The following is a 14735-nucleotide window of genomic DNA, read 5'->3' as shown; positions in this document are numbered from 1 at the left end:
TGAAATTTCAGTAAAGGCAAACTGGTTGGTTGTCTGCAAATAACTGATAATTAGAGGGCAATTGTATCTCCAAACATTCTACTTCCTGCAGCGTCAGTTACATTTGGAGTGAAACCCACTCCGACCCGACTGTACTGCGGGGGGCGGGTCTGGTGTCCTCCCCAAACACCCCTTTAAATAATGGGTAGAGTAGAAACAGCAGCATTTAATACAGAATATGTGGGATATTAAACCAAATCTCCCATTAAAAACACTGAAAAGGTCATTCCCGGGGTTTATTCATTGCAGTTTATACATTGCACAGGTAATACAGCACAGCACATTTATTGATTACTATTACTGGAATGTGGCTTTTAGTATTCTTCTCCATCCTCTTCTTCCTCCAGGGAGTCTGCTCCCACCTCCTCGTAGTCCTTCTCTAAAGCAGCCAGGTCTTCACGTGCCTCAGAGAACTCTCCCTCTTCCATCCCCTCGCCCACGTACCAGTGGACAAATGCACGCTTGGCATACATCAGGTCAAACTTGTGATCCAGGCGAGCCCAGGCCTCAGCAATGGCAGTTGTGTTACTCAGCATACAGACAGCACGCTGAACCTTGGCCAGGTCCCCGCCAGGCACCACAGTGGGAGGCTGGTAATTGATCCCAACCTGATGACCAGAGAGAGAAAAAGCAGTGTTAAGATAAAACTGATGGAATATTCATCAGTCACAGAGAACAAGCCAATTACACCGGGGACTGCTACATTTTACACAAAACTACCACTGTGTTAAATTAACACCCATCAACTCCACTCCTGCACCAGTGTCAGGGAGAGTCAGTCAGCCCAACAGCAATGTGAAGCGCTCATTCACCTGCAGTCCAGGTGAAGCAGATAGCAGTGAAAAGCAAGTAAACTCAGAATTTATAAAGTAACCAAGCATGAAGAGGAAAGGTCTCAACAGCCTTTCCCAACGCTAAGGCAGTATCAATTTGAACTTAAACGTTACATTCGGTCTGAGTCAGTAACCAGTCACTAAAAGGCAGACTGCCCTGGGATGACTCGCCCATGGGCCATCTTTGAAACTAATAAATCAGGTTAGCTTTGGCCATTTGTCTTAAGTCCTCTCCTCTCCTCTCCTCTCTTCGGCCATTGAAGATTAACTCACAGCACCAACCAGGGATCAAACCCAAGATGTGGGTGTCACCAGCAATGCCCTTCCCTAGCTGCCCTTGTGACTTGCCACTTGAGGGTAGTTAAAAGTGAATTGCTGAGCGGCAGTGGAGTCACTACAAGACAGACTGGGTAAGGACTGCAGGTTTCCTTCCCTAAAAAGGGCACAGTTGGGTTTTTCTGACAGACAGTTTCATAGTCACTTTTACTGATCCCAGCTTTCTCCTGCCACATTCTCAAACAGCTGTGGTGGGATTTGAACTCATGACCTGGGGCCTTAGCTGGCCGGACTGGGTCAGCAACACTGTGAAGCAGACTGAGCCAGAGGCACCCCGCTGAATAGACCAGAAGTTCAATTACAGCTGCAATTTAATTTGGGTCAGATTCAGCAAGAATGGAATCCAATGGCTGGGATGTATGCCTCCCTCCCCGTGTGACGACACTCACCTTGAACCCAGTGGGGCACCAGTCCACAAACTGGATTGAGCGCTTGGTCTTGATGGTGGCGATGGCGGAGTTGACGTCCTTGGGCACCACGTCTCCTCGGTACAGCATGCAGCACGCCATGTACTTGCCGTGACGGGGGTCACACTTTACCATCTGGTTGGAGGACTCGAAACAAGCGTTGGTGATCTCTGACACAGACAGCTGCTCATGGTAGGCCTTCTCAGCGGAGATGATAGGTGCGTACGTGACCAATGGGAAGTGGATACGAGGGTAGGGGACCAAGTTAGTCTGGAACTCTGTCAGGTCTACATTCAAGGCCCCATCAAAGCGCAGTGAGGCAGTGATTGACGACACTATCTGGCCTATCAGACGGTTGAGATTGGTGTACGTAGGACGCTCTATATCTAAGTTTCGACGGCAGATGTCATAAATTGCCTCGTTGTCCACCATGAAAGCACAGTCCGAGTGCTCCAAGGTGGTGTGAGTGGTGAGGATGGAGTTGTATGGCTCAACCACAGCAGTGGAGATCTGAGGCGCTGGGTAAATAGCAAATTCCAGCTTGGATTTCTTCCCATAGTCGACAGACAAACGCTCCATCAACAGCGAGGTGAAGCCGGAGCCTGTGCCTCCCCCAAAACTGTGGAATATCAGGAAACCCTGGAGGCCCGTGCACTGGTCTGACTGTGAAGTAAAGGATGTTTAGTTAGTCAGTATGAACATTCAGCATTACAGTTTGCTCCCATTAGTAAACACATATCAATTCCTCCAGATATTGCCAAAGATCTTGTGTATGCCACACGCTTCCTGTCCACAAGCCTCACTTCCGGCGTCATGATTTTGACACCTGCATGTCAGCATTTAGAATGGCCAAACACCATGTCAACATTTCACACCATCACTGTCAATGAACCAGTCAGTGCCTTTTTATTTTCTCAAATTAAAATTTCTCACATCAATAAGGTTTTAAACAAAAATTTTAAAAGTAATGCTTCACAGCAACAATTTGCCATTTAATTGTCGTGTGTTTTTAATGTCTTCATAATGTCGTAATAGCCTGGGCTTCACCCTCCAGTCGAAGCACTACAGTTTGCACAATTTCACAGTATGCATCAACAATATTCTGTCTCAAAATCTGTTTGGTAATTTTTTCCAGTGATTTGAAGAAAAGCTAGAGGGCAAATTTCAAAAGCTTTAAACCAGGTAGAATTTAGCTTGGCCATTTAAAAAAAAAAGGCCACGCGTAAAACAGAAATGACCAACTACAGCGATGCCAAAAGCCCAAGGGATCGCTCCATGGAGCCAAACCCCAGCAAGCCTAATATGTGCATTCAAATAAATACGACAAGAACACAAATCTTCTGGTACAGGCAGTCATTCAACACAAATCACACACTAGTTTGGTTAGTGATCTGACATGGGGAAGAGAGGGGGGGGGGGGGGGGGGGAAAGAAGAGAGAGAAAGAGATACTAACTGTAGGAGGAGACAGGAGAAATGTGGTGAGCAGGGTCAGCTGTGGCTCAGTGGGTAGCACTCTCACCTCCGAGTCAGAAGATTGTGGGTTCAAGTCCCACTCCAGGGACTTGAGCACAACAATCTAGGCTGAGGGAGTGCTGCACTGTCTCCGAGGCCCCGTCTGCTCTTGGGTGAACGTAAAAGATCCCATGGCACTATTTCGAAGAAGAGCAGGAGAGTTATTCCCGGTGCCCTGGACAATATTTATCCCTCAATCAACATAACTAAAAAAAGCAATGGTCATCATCACATTGCTGTTTGGCTGCTGCATTTCCCACATTACAACAGTGACTACAATCCAAGTAATTCATTGGCTGTAAAGCACTTTGAGACATCCGGTGGTCATGAAAGGCACTATATAAATCCAAGTCTTTCTTTTTTTTCTTTGTGTTCCACAGGGGCCTGTGCTGGGACTGCTCTTCCATGTAGAGTAAATCAAGATATTGCAATCTAGCAATTGAGGGAACAATATGGGAAATTGTGACAAGGACTGAAGGAGAGCACAGGCAGATGACAAGTGCTGGTCAATGAGATGTTTGGAAGAACAGAGAAAGGACCTTCAATGGAAAGATTGGAGTCAAGGAGCAGGGAATACAGGTTACAAGAGGCACACAAGTGGCATTCCCCTGTACTGCCAGCCCATGATACTCACCAACTTCCGGACCCGTTCCAGCACTATGTCGATGATTTCCTTCCCAACAGTATAATGTCCTCTGGCATAGTTATTGGCAGCATCTTCTTTTCCTGTGATTAGCTGTTCCGGGTGGAAAAGCTGGCGGTAAATCCCATTCCTGACCTCGTCTAGAGAAGGTGATAAAGGACAGTCAACGGATGAAAGCATTGCACATAGGAAAGTGAGCACCACCACCTCAAGAAGGGTGTTGAAATAAACAGCGACAAAGTGGAAAGAGAACTAGGAGTCAGTCAGGACTCCCAATTATAGCACTGGAGGCAGAGGAGCCATGGGACTGATCCCCAGGATCAGGGCCTGAGGTATGTGGAAGGATTGGAGACTCAGGCTCTTCAGCCTATGAAGGAAGTGTCTTGCGATGGCCTCAGAGGTAAACATTCTACTGAGAAGGGGAATGCAGAATATTATTTGGTTAAACAGTGGGAGGTGGTCACAGAGCACGAGTTAAAACTCGTTAACATTGTGTGTCTTCTCAGTAGAAGACAACAAACATAGCAGAAATTGTGGTGAACCAAGTGTCGAATGAGAGTGAGGAACAGAGAAATTAGTATTAGTAAAGACAAAGTACTGGAGAAATTATGTTTTTTTTAAAAAAAAGGTGGCTACAGTTAGTGGATGCATTGATATTAATCTTCCAGAATTCCCCAGATTCTAGAATGGTCTCTGTGGATTGTAAGGTAGCAAATGTAAGCCCTCTATTTAAGAGAGGGAGGGGGCATTTTCGGTCAGTTAGCCTGACATCAGAAGTGGGAAAAATGCTAGAATCTGTTATTAAGGAGGTGGCAACAGAGTACTTGGGGGAAAAAAAATCACTATTAGGCAGTCAACATGGCTTTAATGAAAGCAAAATTGTGTTTGACAAATCTATTGGAGTTTTGAGGGTGTAACTAGCCAGGTAGATAAGGGGGATTGTGCAGATGTAATATATTTAGATTTTCAGAAGGCATTTGATAAGGTGCCACACAAGAGGCTGTTCCCCAATCCCATGAGCCCCAATATTGTGTATCAATTAGCATGGATTGAGGATTGGTTAACATACAGAAAATAGAGTGTAGGAATAAACACATCATTTTCGGTTTGGCAGGGTTTAACTAGTGGGGTACTGCAAAGATCGGTGCTTGGGCGCCAGCTATTTACAATCTATATCAACGATTGACATCATGGGCCACCCCGACCTGCAAGAGGACACCACCGCAAGTTGGGAGGATAAGAGCTGGAGCATGCTATTACAACTTCCAGCGCGAGCTGCTCCAAGTGTGCGACGACTTTGTGGTGGGCGAAGTCATCAAAACCCAGGTCGCTGTTTGGATCATGGGCAGAACATCGGCAGGGCCCAGGTACAGCAGAGGAGCAGCGTGAGGTCGTGGTAGAGGTGCAGTAAATGTTTGGTGTGGAGAGAAATCGTGGCAGCAAATGTTTTGTGGCAGAGGAGCGGCAAGACATTGTGGCAGAGGTGTGGCAAATGAGGGTACAGGGCCCAGAGGAACAGAGGGCCCAGGGGCAGCAAGGGCCAACCCACACTGCGATATATGTGTGCACTAGGTCCGTGCAGCAGAGCAGGTCTCCAGTCGTCCTGGTTAACCCTTGCCACTGGATAAAGGCCTAGCTCTGTCAAGCTCGTGTGATGGCTGATTTGCAACGTTAAAAAAAAAATCCACACAGGCATCTTCCACCCCTGCCTGGAGTTCAGGACTGGATTATCGGGTCCTTCATTGAAACATCTGCAAACTCATCCCTTTTGGTGTGGAAGCAAGTCATCCTCGTTCGAGGGACCGCCTAGGATAATATCAATGACTTAGATGAGGGGACCGAGTGTAATGTATCCAAGTTTTCTGACGATACAAAGCTAGATAGGAAAGTAAGCTGGGAGGTGGGACAGTCTGCAAAGGGATACAGACCAGTTAAGTGATTGGTCGGCAGAGTATGATGTGGGGAAATGTCAAATTATCCACTTTGGTAGGGAGAATGGAAAAGCAGAATTTTTAAAAAAAGGTGAGATTAGTTAATATTGGTATTCAGGGGATTTGTGGGTCCTTGTACACAAATCACAGAAAGTTAACATGCAATTTAACAGCAAGTAATTAAGGCGACAAATGGTATGTTACTCTTTATTACAAAAGTATTGGAGTACAATAGTCCTTGCTGCAATTATATAGGGCTTTGGAGAGACAACACTTGGAGTACTGTGTACTTTGGGAGTCTAGTGTCTGGCATGCGAACTATGTGGCCTGCCCATCAGAGCTGATCAAGTGTGGTCAGTGCTTCAATGCAGGGAATGTTGGCCTGGTCGAGGACGCTAATGTTGGTGCCTGTCCTCCCAGGGGATTTGTAGGATTTTGTGGAGACATCGTTGGTGGTATTTCTCCAGCGACTCGAGATGCCTACTGTACATGGTCCATGTCTCAGCCATACAGGAGGACAGGTATTACTACAGCCCTGTAGACCATGAGCTGGGTGGCAGTTTTGAGAGCCTGGTCTTCAAACACTTTTCCTCAGGCAGCATTGGCGCAAAGTTGGACAGAGGAAACATTACAAGGACACCCTCAAAGCCTCCCTGATAAAGTGCAACATCCCCACTGACACCCAGGAGTCGCTGGCCAAAGACCTCCCTAAGTGGCAGAAGTGCACCCGGGAGGGTGCTGCACACCTGAAGTCTCATCGCCAAGAGCATGCAGAAACAAAGCGCAGGTAGCAGAAAGAGTGTGCAGAAAACCTGTCCCACTCACCCTCTCCCTCAACAACTATCTGTCCCACCTGTGACATGGACTATGGTTCTCGTATTGGACTGTTCAGCCACCTAAGGACTCATTTTAAGAGTGGAAGCAAGTCTTCCTCGATTCCAAGGGACTGCCATTGATGATGACAGTGTACAGTTTTGGTCTCCTTACCCAAGGAAGGATGTACTTGCGTTAAGAGGGTGTGCAATGAAGGTTCACTAGACGGATACCTGGGATGAAGCGGCTGTCCTATGATTTCTCAAGTTTAGAAGAATGAGGGGTAATCTCATTGAAACATCCAAGATTCTGAGGGGGCTTGACAGGATAGTTGCTGAGAGACTGTTTCCCCTGGCTGGATATCCTAGAGCTTGGGAGGCATAGTCTCGGATAATAGTTGGCCATTTAGTACTGAGACGAGGACTTATTGTTGAAGTGTATAAAATTATGAGGGGCCGAGATAGAGTGGATAGGACAGACCTATTTCCCTTGGCAGAGGGGGCAACAACCAGGGGGCATAGATTTAAAGTAATTGGTTATAAGGTTTAGAGGGGATTTGAAGGGAAATTTCTTGAGAGTAGTGGGGATCTGGAACTCACTGCCTGAAAGGGTGGTAGAGGCAGAAACCTTCACCACATTAAAAAAATACTTGGATGTGCACTTGAAGTGCCATAACCTAGAGGGCTAAGGACCGAGAGCTGGAAAGTGGGATTCGGCTGGGTAGTGTTGTTGGCCGGCGCGGACACGATGGGCCGAAATGGCCTCCTTCCGTGCTGTAAATTTCTATGATTCTATGAGAAATTTATTTATTCAGGTTTGTGAATTTTTGGAATTCTCTACCCCAGATGGCTGTGGATGCAGCTAGAGTATATTCAAGACATATCAATATATCGATAGTCCCAGCCCCGGACACACCCCGTACATATACATAAACCCAGTCCCTGCGCCTCCCCCCCCATACCCCGTGCACAGACCAGACCCGTGATGACCTGCACCCACCCATCCCATGCACAACCCCTGACCCCCATCATCCTATAAGGCCAATGAATGGACTATGGCCAGGAGATAAAATAAAAGACAAACGCCCAGGGTTGCAAACTTGCTGTTAGTGTCACTAAATCTAACTTCAATAAACCATGTAACCTTGACCGTTGAGCATAACTTTATAATCCAGAGCCTGTCAATTAATAACCTAGACCCAAGGACTGACTAAAGTCAATGTGCAACCTCTTGAAGATACTCGTTGTGGTAACCCAACTGTTGAAATAAGCAGTAATCCTTGATATATCACTCCCTGGTTTCAACTAAGGACTGAGCTGAAGGATTTAACTCGTTCCCTTAGCCTGATCTGTAAACCCCTGTTGATTGGCTTAAGGTGTAACTATTAAACTGTTCAGCGAGCTGACCTGCAACAGCTGACTCAAACATTAAAGACAATAATCTGCCGAGCCTGTACATGTGGGAATAAAGGTCCTATAGAGTTAATGTATTGAGACTATCAGATGCTGCGAGTGTATGCTGTGTATTGCTGACTCATTCTCCCATCGACCCCATTACCTTAACACAGATTTGCAGCTATTAAACACTAATCAGATGGAGCAAACAGGATCACTGAGAAACATATTAATGAATGAATGACTGTCTGCAAGGGGGTGGGGAAAGAGAGAGAGGCCTTAATTAACTGTGGGCCAAAGGCCTCAAAATAATCCTTCACCCAGCCTGACCAGGAGCAGACATCACAGGAGGAAAGGACTCCGCAGTGATGTTAATCAGGGCTAGTTTGCTCCGCAGACACGCTCTACAGCATTAGATTCACAGTAACAGACCCAGATAAATCCTGATATTATACATCTGCCACCGTCACACGCAACCAGCCCCACTAACCGCCCTTTGCCCCTCACTCCTTACCGATCACAGAGGGCTCCAGGTCCACGAAGACTGCGCGGGGTACATGTTTTCCGGCCCCCGTCTCGCTGAAGAAGGTGCTGAAGGAGTCATCTCCCCCACCGATGGTCTTGCTGCTTGGCATGTTCCCATCAGGCTGGATCCCATGCTCCAGGCAGTACAACTCCCAGCATGCATTGCCAATCTGGACTCCAGCCTGTCCCACATGGACAGAGATACACTCTCTCTGGGGGTGGGGGGGGGGGGGGGAAGAAAGAGACAAACAGGGCATGGTCAGTGTGTCCCACAACCCCCGCCAGATAGTGTGTCTAATACACACCCCCCCCCCCCCCAAGACCCAAGGACACAAGTACTACCAGTAACAAATCAAAATAACACCCACAAGCAGGCTTGGTCTCTGTAATTGGCATTGGCTGTTTCATTCTGCCCCCTGCACCTGCCAGGCACATGTCACTGCAGCTTAGCACAGCTCACCCAATCCTCGCTCACTCCATCCCAAACTCTCCATGCACAACCAGGGCTCCTTGATAACCTTCATGTCACTAACCACTGAAGGAGAGCCAGCCAAGCCCTGGGTTGCACGAAGCCTGCAGACGGTCTTGCCCTGACTGAGGCGAAGCAGAGAATTTCCCCCCCTCATTCTCCTGCAGCACTTGCGTCTCTGCTCCTACTCTCTGCAAATCACTAAAATATACCAGCATGTTGCAGCTAGTGAACCAAAAGTGGTAACTTCCAGCAGCTCCAGGCTGTGTGTCCATTCCAGAGGCTCCATGCCCGTTTGTGAGACCAGGCTGACTGCAGTCTACTCCTACAACTGACCAGGGGCTCAAGACAGATGTAAAAGATCTTGCGACAAGGCTTCATCGAGCCAGGTGCAATTTGGCTATGCAGCTCTTCCTTGTGCTGACTTGCTGAGGCTTGAAACATGACGGAGAACGTCAGGCTACTCACAGCTTGGGGGGGGGAGCGGGGAAATGGAGAAACACTCCAGACATAAAAATAAACCAGCTACAAAACCCAAGTTTGCCTCTGGTCTGACAAGCCCTGCAGTCGTTGGTGAGCAAGTCGTTACACAGGCTGGGAGGGTGGTGCATTGAAGGAAAGTAGAAGCAGTCAGACCGGCTCACCTTGTTGCCTGATCAGTATTGGGCCAGAAGGCAAAAAATGTTAACCCCTTCGCTTTGCTCATTCTCTCACAGCATCCTAGGCGGGGAGGCGACAGACTGTTACCCCAGGAGAGGCCCACACCACTTGATGAAGCAGTTTCACCTTCAGCATCACCACTGGTTATTGAATGGATTGCGAGCAGCAGATGTATCTCAGAAATACATTTCCAGAATTGTGGATAGAAGGTGGTGTGGGATCGGGTTCCAGGGTCTTTGGATACAGATAAATATTCAGTTTCTGCAGTGTAGGGGTTAGAACACAGCAGCATTCTGAGCAATGGACTGGGTGTTATTTTATCGAGGCTAACAGGCGTGGTGACAGGGAGAAATCACACAGGGTCACTGAGCAACACTAAGCTAAGGCAAATCACAGGCCCATAACCACAGGCATGGGAATGAAGGCAGCGGGCAGGGCGAGGAGTGTGTGTACCTGAAGGGGCCGCAGAGAATTGAGTGAATCAGCAGCTCGAGCCCAGCTGCAGTGGGAGGGAGATTTCCAAACGCTGCACAGGAACGCAGGAAGCTGACTATATACCTGTCAGAACCTGCGGCTCCATAAACCCGGCCCAGACCTCACCGCCAGCTGCCTGACACTTCACCGCAGAGACAACAGGACAGACACCCCCACTCCCAATCTGTGTGAGCACCCCTTCCAGGGGTCAGCACGGCCAGATGTACAGAGTACGTACCGCCTCTGCCCCCACCCCTGGCGTACTGCAACTTCCCCCACCCCCAGGGTACGGACCCCATCCTAGCGGCACCTCCACATTCCCCCCACACCCGGATGCACCGGCGTCCCCCCCCTCCCTCAAGGTACTGGCCCCATTCAGAGGCACCACCACTCCCCTGACCCCCAATGTACTCCCCCAGCCCCAGTACACCGGCCCCACCCTGGGTCACCGCCCCCCCGCCGGATTATGCGGATTCCTTTCCCAAATCTCCCCCCCGCCCCCGCCGGGATGGGGCTCCAGGTCATAGGCCAGGCCGCGATGGAGTATGCGAGAGCGGCCCCGATACTCACCATGCTCTCGGGCGGTGCGGTGCGGTGCGGGTGGGGTGGGGTGGCTCTGCTCCCTCTCAGCTATCAGCTCTCACACGCTCCAAGCCCGCGCCAACTCAGCAATCAGGACCGCGCCGCCCGCGCAGCCTTAAATAGGGAGCGCTTTGGGGCGGGGCCTCCGCACTAGCCCAGCTCACCCATTAGACAGCACCATCTGAGGGCGGGGCCTCCGCACTAGCCCAGCTCAGCCATTAGACAGCACCATCTGAGGGCGGGGCTTCCGCGTCAACCGAGTTCACCCATTGGACAGGATAGGCGCATGCGAGGCCGAGGCGAAACCGATTGGCGAACAAGCCGCTGCGGCGGGGCGGATCGGCAGGCGAGGGGAGTGGGCCTGTCCTGGGCGGGAGTGTCGGTGAGGTCCCGGCTACAGGGCCAGGCCCGGAGCTGGACCTGGGAGGCCGTCAACCGCCTTGCTCTCCTGCCATTGGTCGTCCAACACGTCAATCGTCTTACACCCCGCCCAACTCCACTCATTGGTCGTCCAACACGTCAATCCTCTTACACCCCGCCACTCTCCTACCATTGGCCGCCCAACACGTCAATCCTCTTACACGCCGCCTCACTCTCCTGCCATTGGCCGCCCAACACGTCAATCCTCTTACACCGCCCCTCTCTTCTGCCATTGTTCGCTCGACACGTCAATCATTGCACGCCCCGCCCCCACTCTCCTGCCATTGGTCGCCGAACACGTCAATCCTCTTACACCCGCCCTACTCTCCTGCCATTGGTTGCCCAACACGTCAATCCTTTCACTCCACCTTGCAGCGCCAATCGGAAAGCGAGCTGCTCCTCATAGGACGGAGTCTGACCAACCGTTTCCGTCCCTGAATCATATAGGGCTCCCCTTGTCCTCACCTTCCACCTTGGATCACCCTCCAGCGTGATCACACCACCAAACATTTCGAAAGGACCGCTCCCTCGTGACACCATGGTCCATTCCACAGTCACCCGCAGCACCCCCTGCCACGGCACCTTCCCATGCAAGCGCAGGAGATGCAACAGCTGCCCTTTTACCTCCTCCCTTCCCAATATCCAGGGCCCCAAATACTCCTTCCAGGTGAAACGGTGATTTACTTGTACTTCTTTCAATTTAGTATACTGTATTTGCTGCTCACGATGTGGTCTTTACAGCAGGGAGACCAAGTGCAAATTGGGTGACTGCTTTGCGGAACACCTCCGTTCAGTCCATAAGCGTGACCCCGAGCTTCCGGTCGCCTGTTACTTTAATTGTCGCTCCATCTCCGTCTGACCTCTCCGACATCCTCCAATGTTCCAATAAAGCTCAACGTAAGCTCGAGGAACAGCACCTCATCTTTCAATTGGGCACTTTACAGCCTTCTGGACTCAACATCGAGTTCAACAATTTCAGACCATAACCTCTGCCCCATTTTTTCACATGGCAGCTGTTAATGATTCTGCCATTCCCATTTACACCTCTTCGAGACCCATCTTTTGTTTCTTGTCTCATTACCATCTCCTTTTGCTTTGTAGTCATATTTTTTGTCATTTAATCACTCCTGTCTTCCACCCTATCACAGACCTTCGCTTTGTTCTTTCCCTGCCCCAGCACTTGCTTAACATCTGTAACATCTCCAACTTTTTCCAGTTCTGACAAAAGGTTCCACAAGCAGAAATGTGATAATGACCAGATAATCTGTTTTAGTAATGTTGATTGAGGGATATAACTCCCTTGCTCTCTCTCCCCCTTCGTCCTCCCGAGGGCAGACGGGACCTCGATTTAACAGCTTGCTCATCCGAAAGACGGCACCTCTTGACAGTGCAGCACTCCCTCAGCACCGCACTGGAGTGTCAGGAGTGGGAGGTGTCCAGGTACCCCTGAGGAAGGAGGTATAGGTGTCCAGGTATGGGCAGATGGGGGCATGTTATGAACAAATTGGTGGAGGACCTTTGGCTTATGGATGTTTAGTGTAAGGCCTATGCTTTTGTACACCTCGGTGAAGATGTTGACGATGGCTTGGAGTTCGGCCTCTGAATGTATGCAGCCTTGGACAACGTGGATCATTTTCCATACCTCAGGAGCCTACTATCATCAAGGGCAGGCATCGATGACGAGGTCCAACACCACCTCCACCTCCAGTGTGTCAGCACAGCCTTCGGTCGATTGAGGAAGTTTGAAGACCAGAACCTCTAATCTGGTACCAAGCTTATGGTCTCAAGGGCAGTAGTGATACCCACCCTCTTATATGGCTCAGAGACATGGACCATGTACAGTAGACATCTCAAAGCGCTGGAGAAGTACCACCAGCGCTGCCTCTGCAAGATCTTGCAAATCCCCTGGAAGGATAGACGCACCAATGTCAGTGTTCTCGCTCAGGCCAGCATCAAAGCACTGACCACACTCGACCAGCTCCATTGGGCGGACTACATTGTCCGCATGTCCGACCCGAGAATCCCAAAGTGCTCTACTCGGAACTCCTACACGGCGAGCGAGCCCCAGGTGGACAGAGGAAACATTTCAAGGACGCCCTCAAAGCCTCCTTGATAAAGTGCAACATCCCCACAGGCACCTGGGAATCCCTTGCCCAAGACCGCCCTAAGTGGAGGAGGAGCATCTGGGAGGTCGCTGAGCACCTTGAGTCTTATCGCCAAGAGCATGCAGAAATCAAGCAGACAGCGGAAGGAGCATGCGGCAAACCAGACTCCCTACCCACCGATCCCTTCCTTCAACCACCGTCTGTCCCACCTGTGAGAGACTGTAATTCCCGTATTGGACTGCCTATGATGATATGAACAAGATCTACGGCAACGAGGCAGAGGATTCCCTGGCGCACCGCGGAGCTCCAGATCTATGTTGTGAGCAGCATTCGATGGGCTGTTCCTTGATTATAAACCACCAATTTTTGAAGTTTCTTTTGTATTTTCTCCTCTGAGGTTCCACCTCACTTTTAACAATTATCTTTATACTGTTACTCTTTGAAATGACCTTACAGTTCCTTTCGATGTTTTTTGAATTTATTTCCTCACCCTCCCTCTCCTCTTATCTTTCCTTATCTCACTCTAAACTACTTTTCTTATTCTCTTCATTCGTTTTTCCATTATTATTATAGCCTCTTAAGGCCGTTTCTTCCATTTTAATTGGTTTGTAACCTTTTGATTTAGCCGTGGTCATCCTCTCTGAAATCTGCCCAAATCCAATCCAGTACTTTAGTTCTTGTACTGACATTACCCTTTCCGGTCGAATGTTAAACCTCATCATAGTGTGGACACTGCTCCCAATGTACTCACCTACATTCAGCCCATCCACCGGATCTATTTCATTATTCATAACCAGCTCCAGCAACACCTCTGACCAACACACTGCTCGAGAAAGGAGTCCTGTGCACATTGCAGCAGTTCCATTCCTTTGTTCCATTTACTCCCACACTGTCCTAATTGATAAGTGGATAATTAAAATCTCCCAGAACAATCATTTTATTATTCCTACTCAACTCTCTAATTTGACTCTACATTTCCTGCTACAATTTAGAGGTTTGTAATATACTCCTAATAGAACCTTTATCTTTGACCTCCAACCATACTAACTCTCTGTAGCCTTTTTGTATGCATATCACCCTCGTTACCCCATGAATTTCCCCTTTAACCTATATTCCCACGCCACCTACTTTTGCATCTTTTCTATCCCTAAAATTACTTTATCTCAATGTGTTTATTTTTCATGATCAAGTTTGCAGCCAGGTTTACGTTAATGCTAAGTCGACATCTTTCTGTAAATAATCACATCCAATTTTCCTAGTTTATTTACCACAAACTGTTGACTTTAACCTTTTTTCACGTTACTCCTCCACATTATTTTTTTGTGCACCCCCAATTTTTACTTGTTATCCCAATTTATAACTCATTCATTTTGTTTTCTTCCTCTTCTCACATACCCAGATGTACTGTGGGTTATCAGTGATACAGCGCCCTTCTCCCCCCCCCCCCCCCCAACCACCTTCATTGATGGATATCAATGCTACAGCCTCCAAACTCCTCTAACCGTGGGCTGAGTGGTACAGCCCTCCACCCCTCAAATTGGGATATCATTGGTACAGCCCTCCTCCCTCCCCCCCTCCCAAGATCTGATTG

At 49.0% G+C, this 14735-nt stretch overlaps 1 protein-coding gene across 1 annotated transcript; it reads right to left on the bottom strand.

Moving 5' to 3' along the window:
• Positions 1–261: 261 nt before the first annotated feature.
• LOC139227763 (tubulin alpha chain, testis-specific-like) lies at positions 262–10716 on the bottom strand. The gene is made up of 5 exons (XM_070858769.1): positions 10608–10716; positions 8424–8646; positions 3763–3911; positions 1598–2278; positions 262–647 (listed from the first exon to the last, which is right to left on the bottom strand). Exons 1-5 carry the CDS (start codon positions 10608–10610, stop codon positions 354–356), a joined length of 1350 nt encoding a protein of 449 aa, XP_070714870.1. The 5' UTR covers positions 10611–10716; the 3' UTR covers positions 262–353.
• Positions 10717–14735: the final 4019 nt, after the last annotated feature.

Source organism: Pristiophorus japonicus, chromosome 17 (genome assembly GCF_044704955.1).
Source record: "Pristiophorus japonicus isolate sPriJap1 chromosome 17, sPriJap1.hap1, whole genome shotgun sequence".
In the NCBI taxonomy this organism is placed as follows: domain Eukaryota; kingdom Metazoa; phylum Chordata; class Chondrichthyes; family Pristiophoridae; genus Pristiophorus; species Pristiophorus japonicus.
Note: the sequence above shows the minus strand (reverse complement) of the source record. Positions and strands in the feature narration are given on the sequence as shown.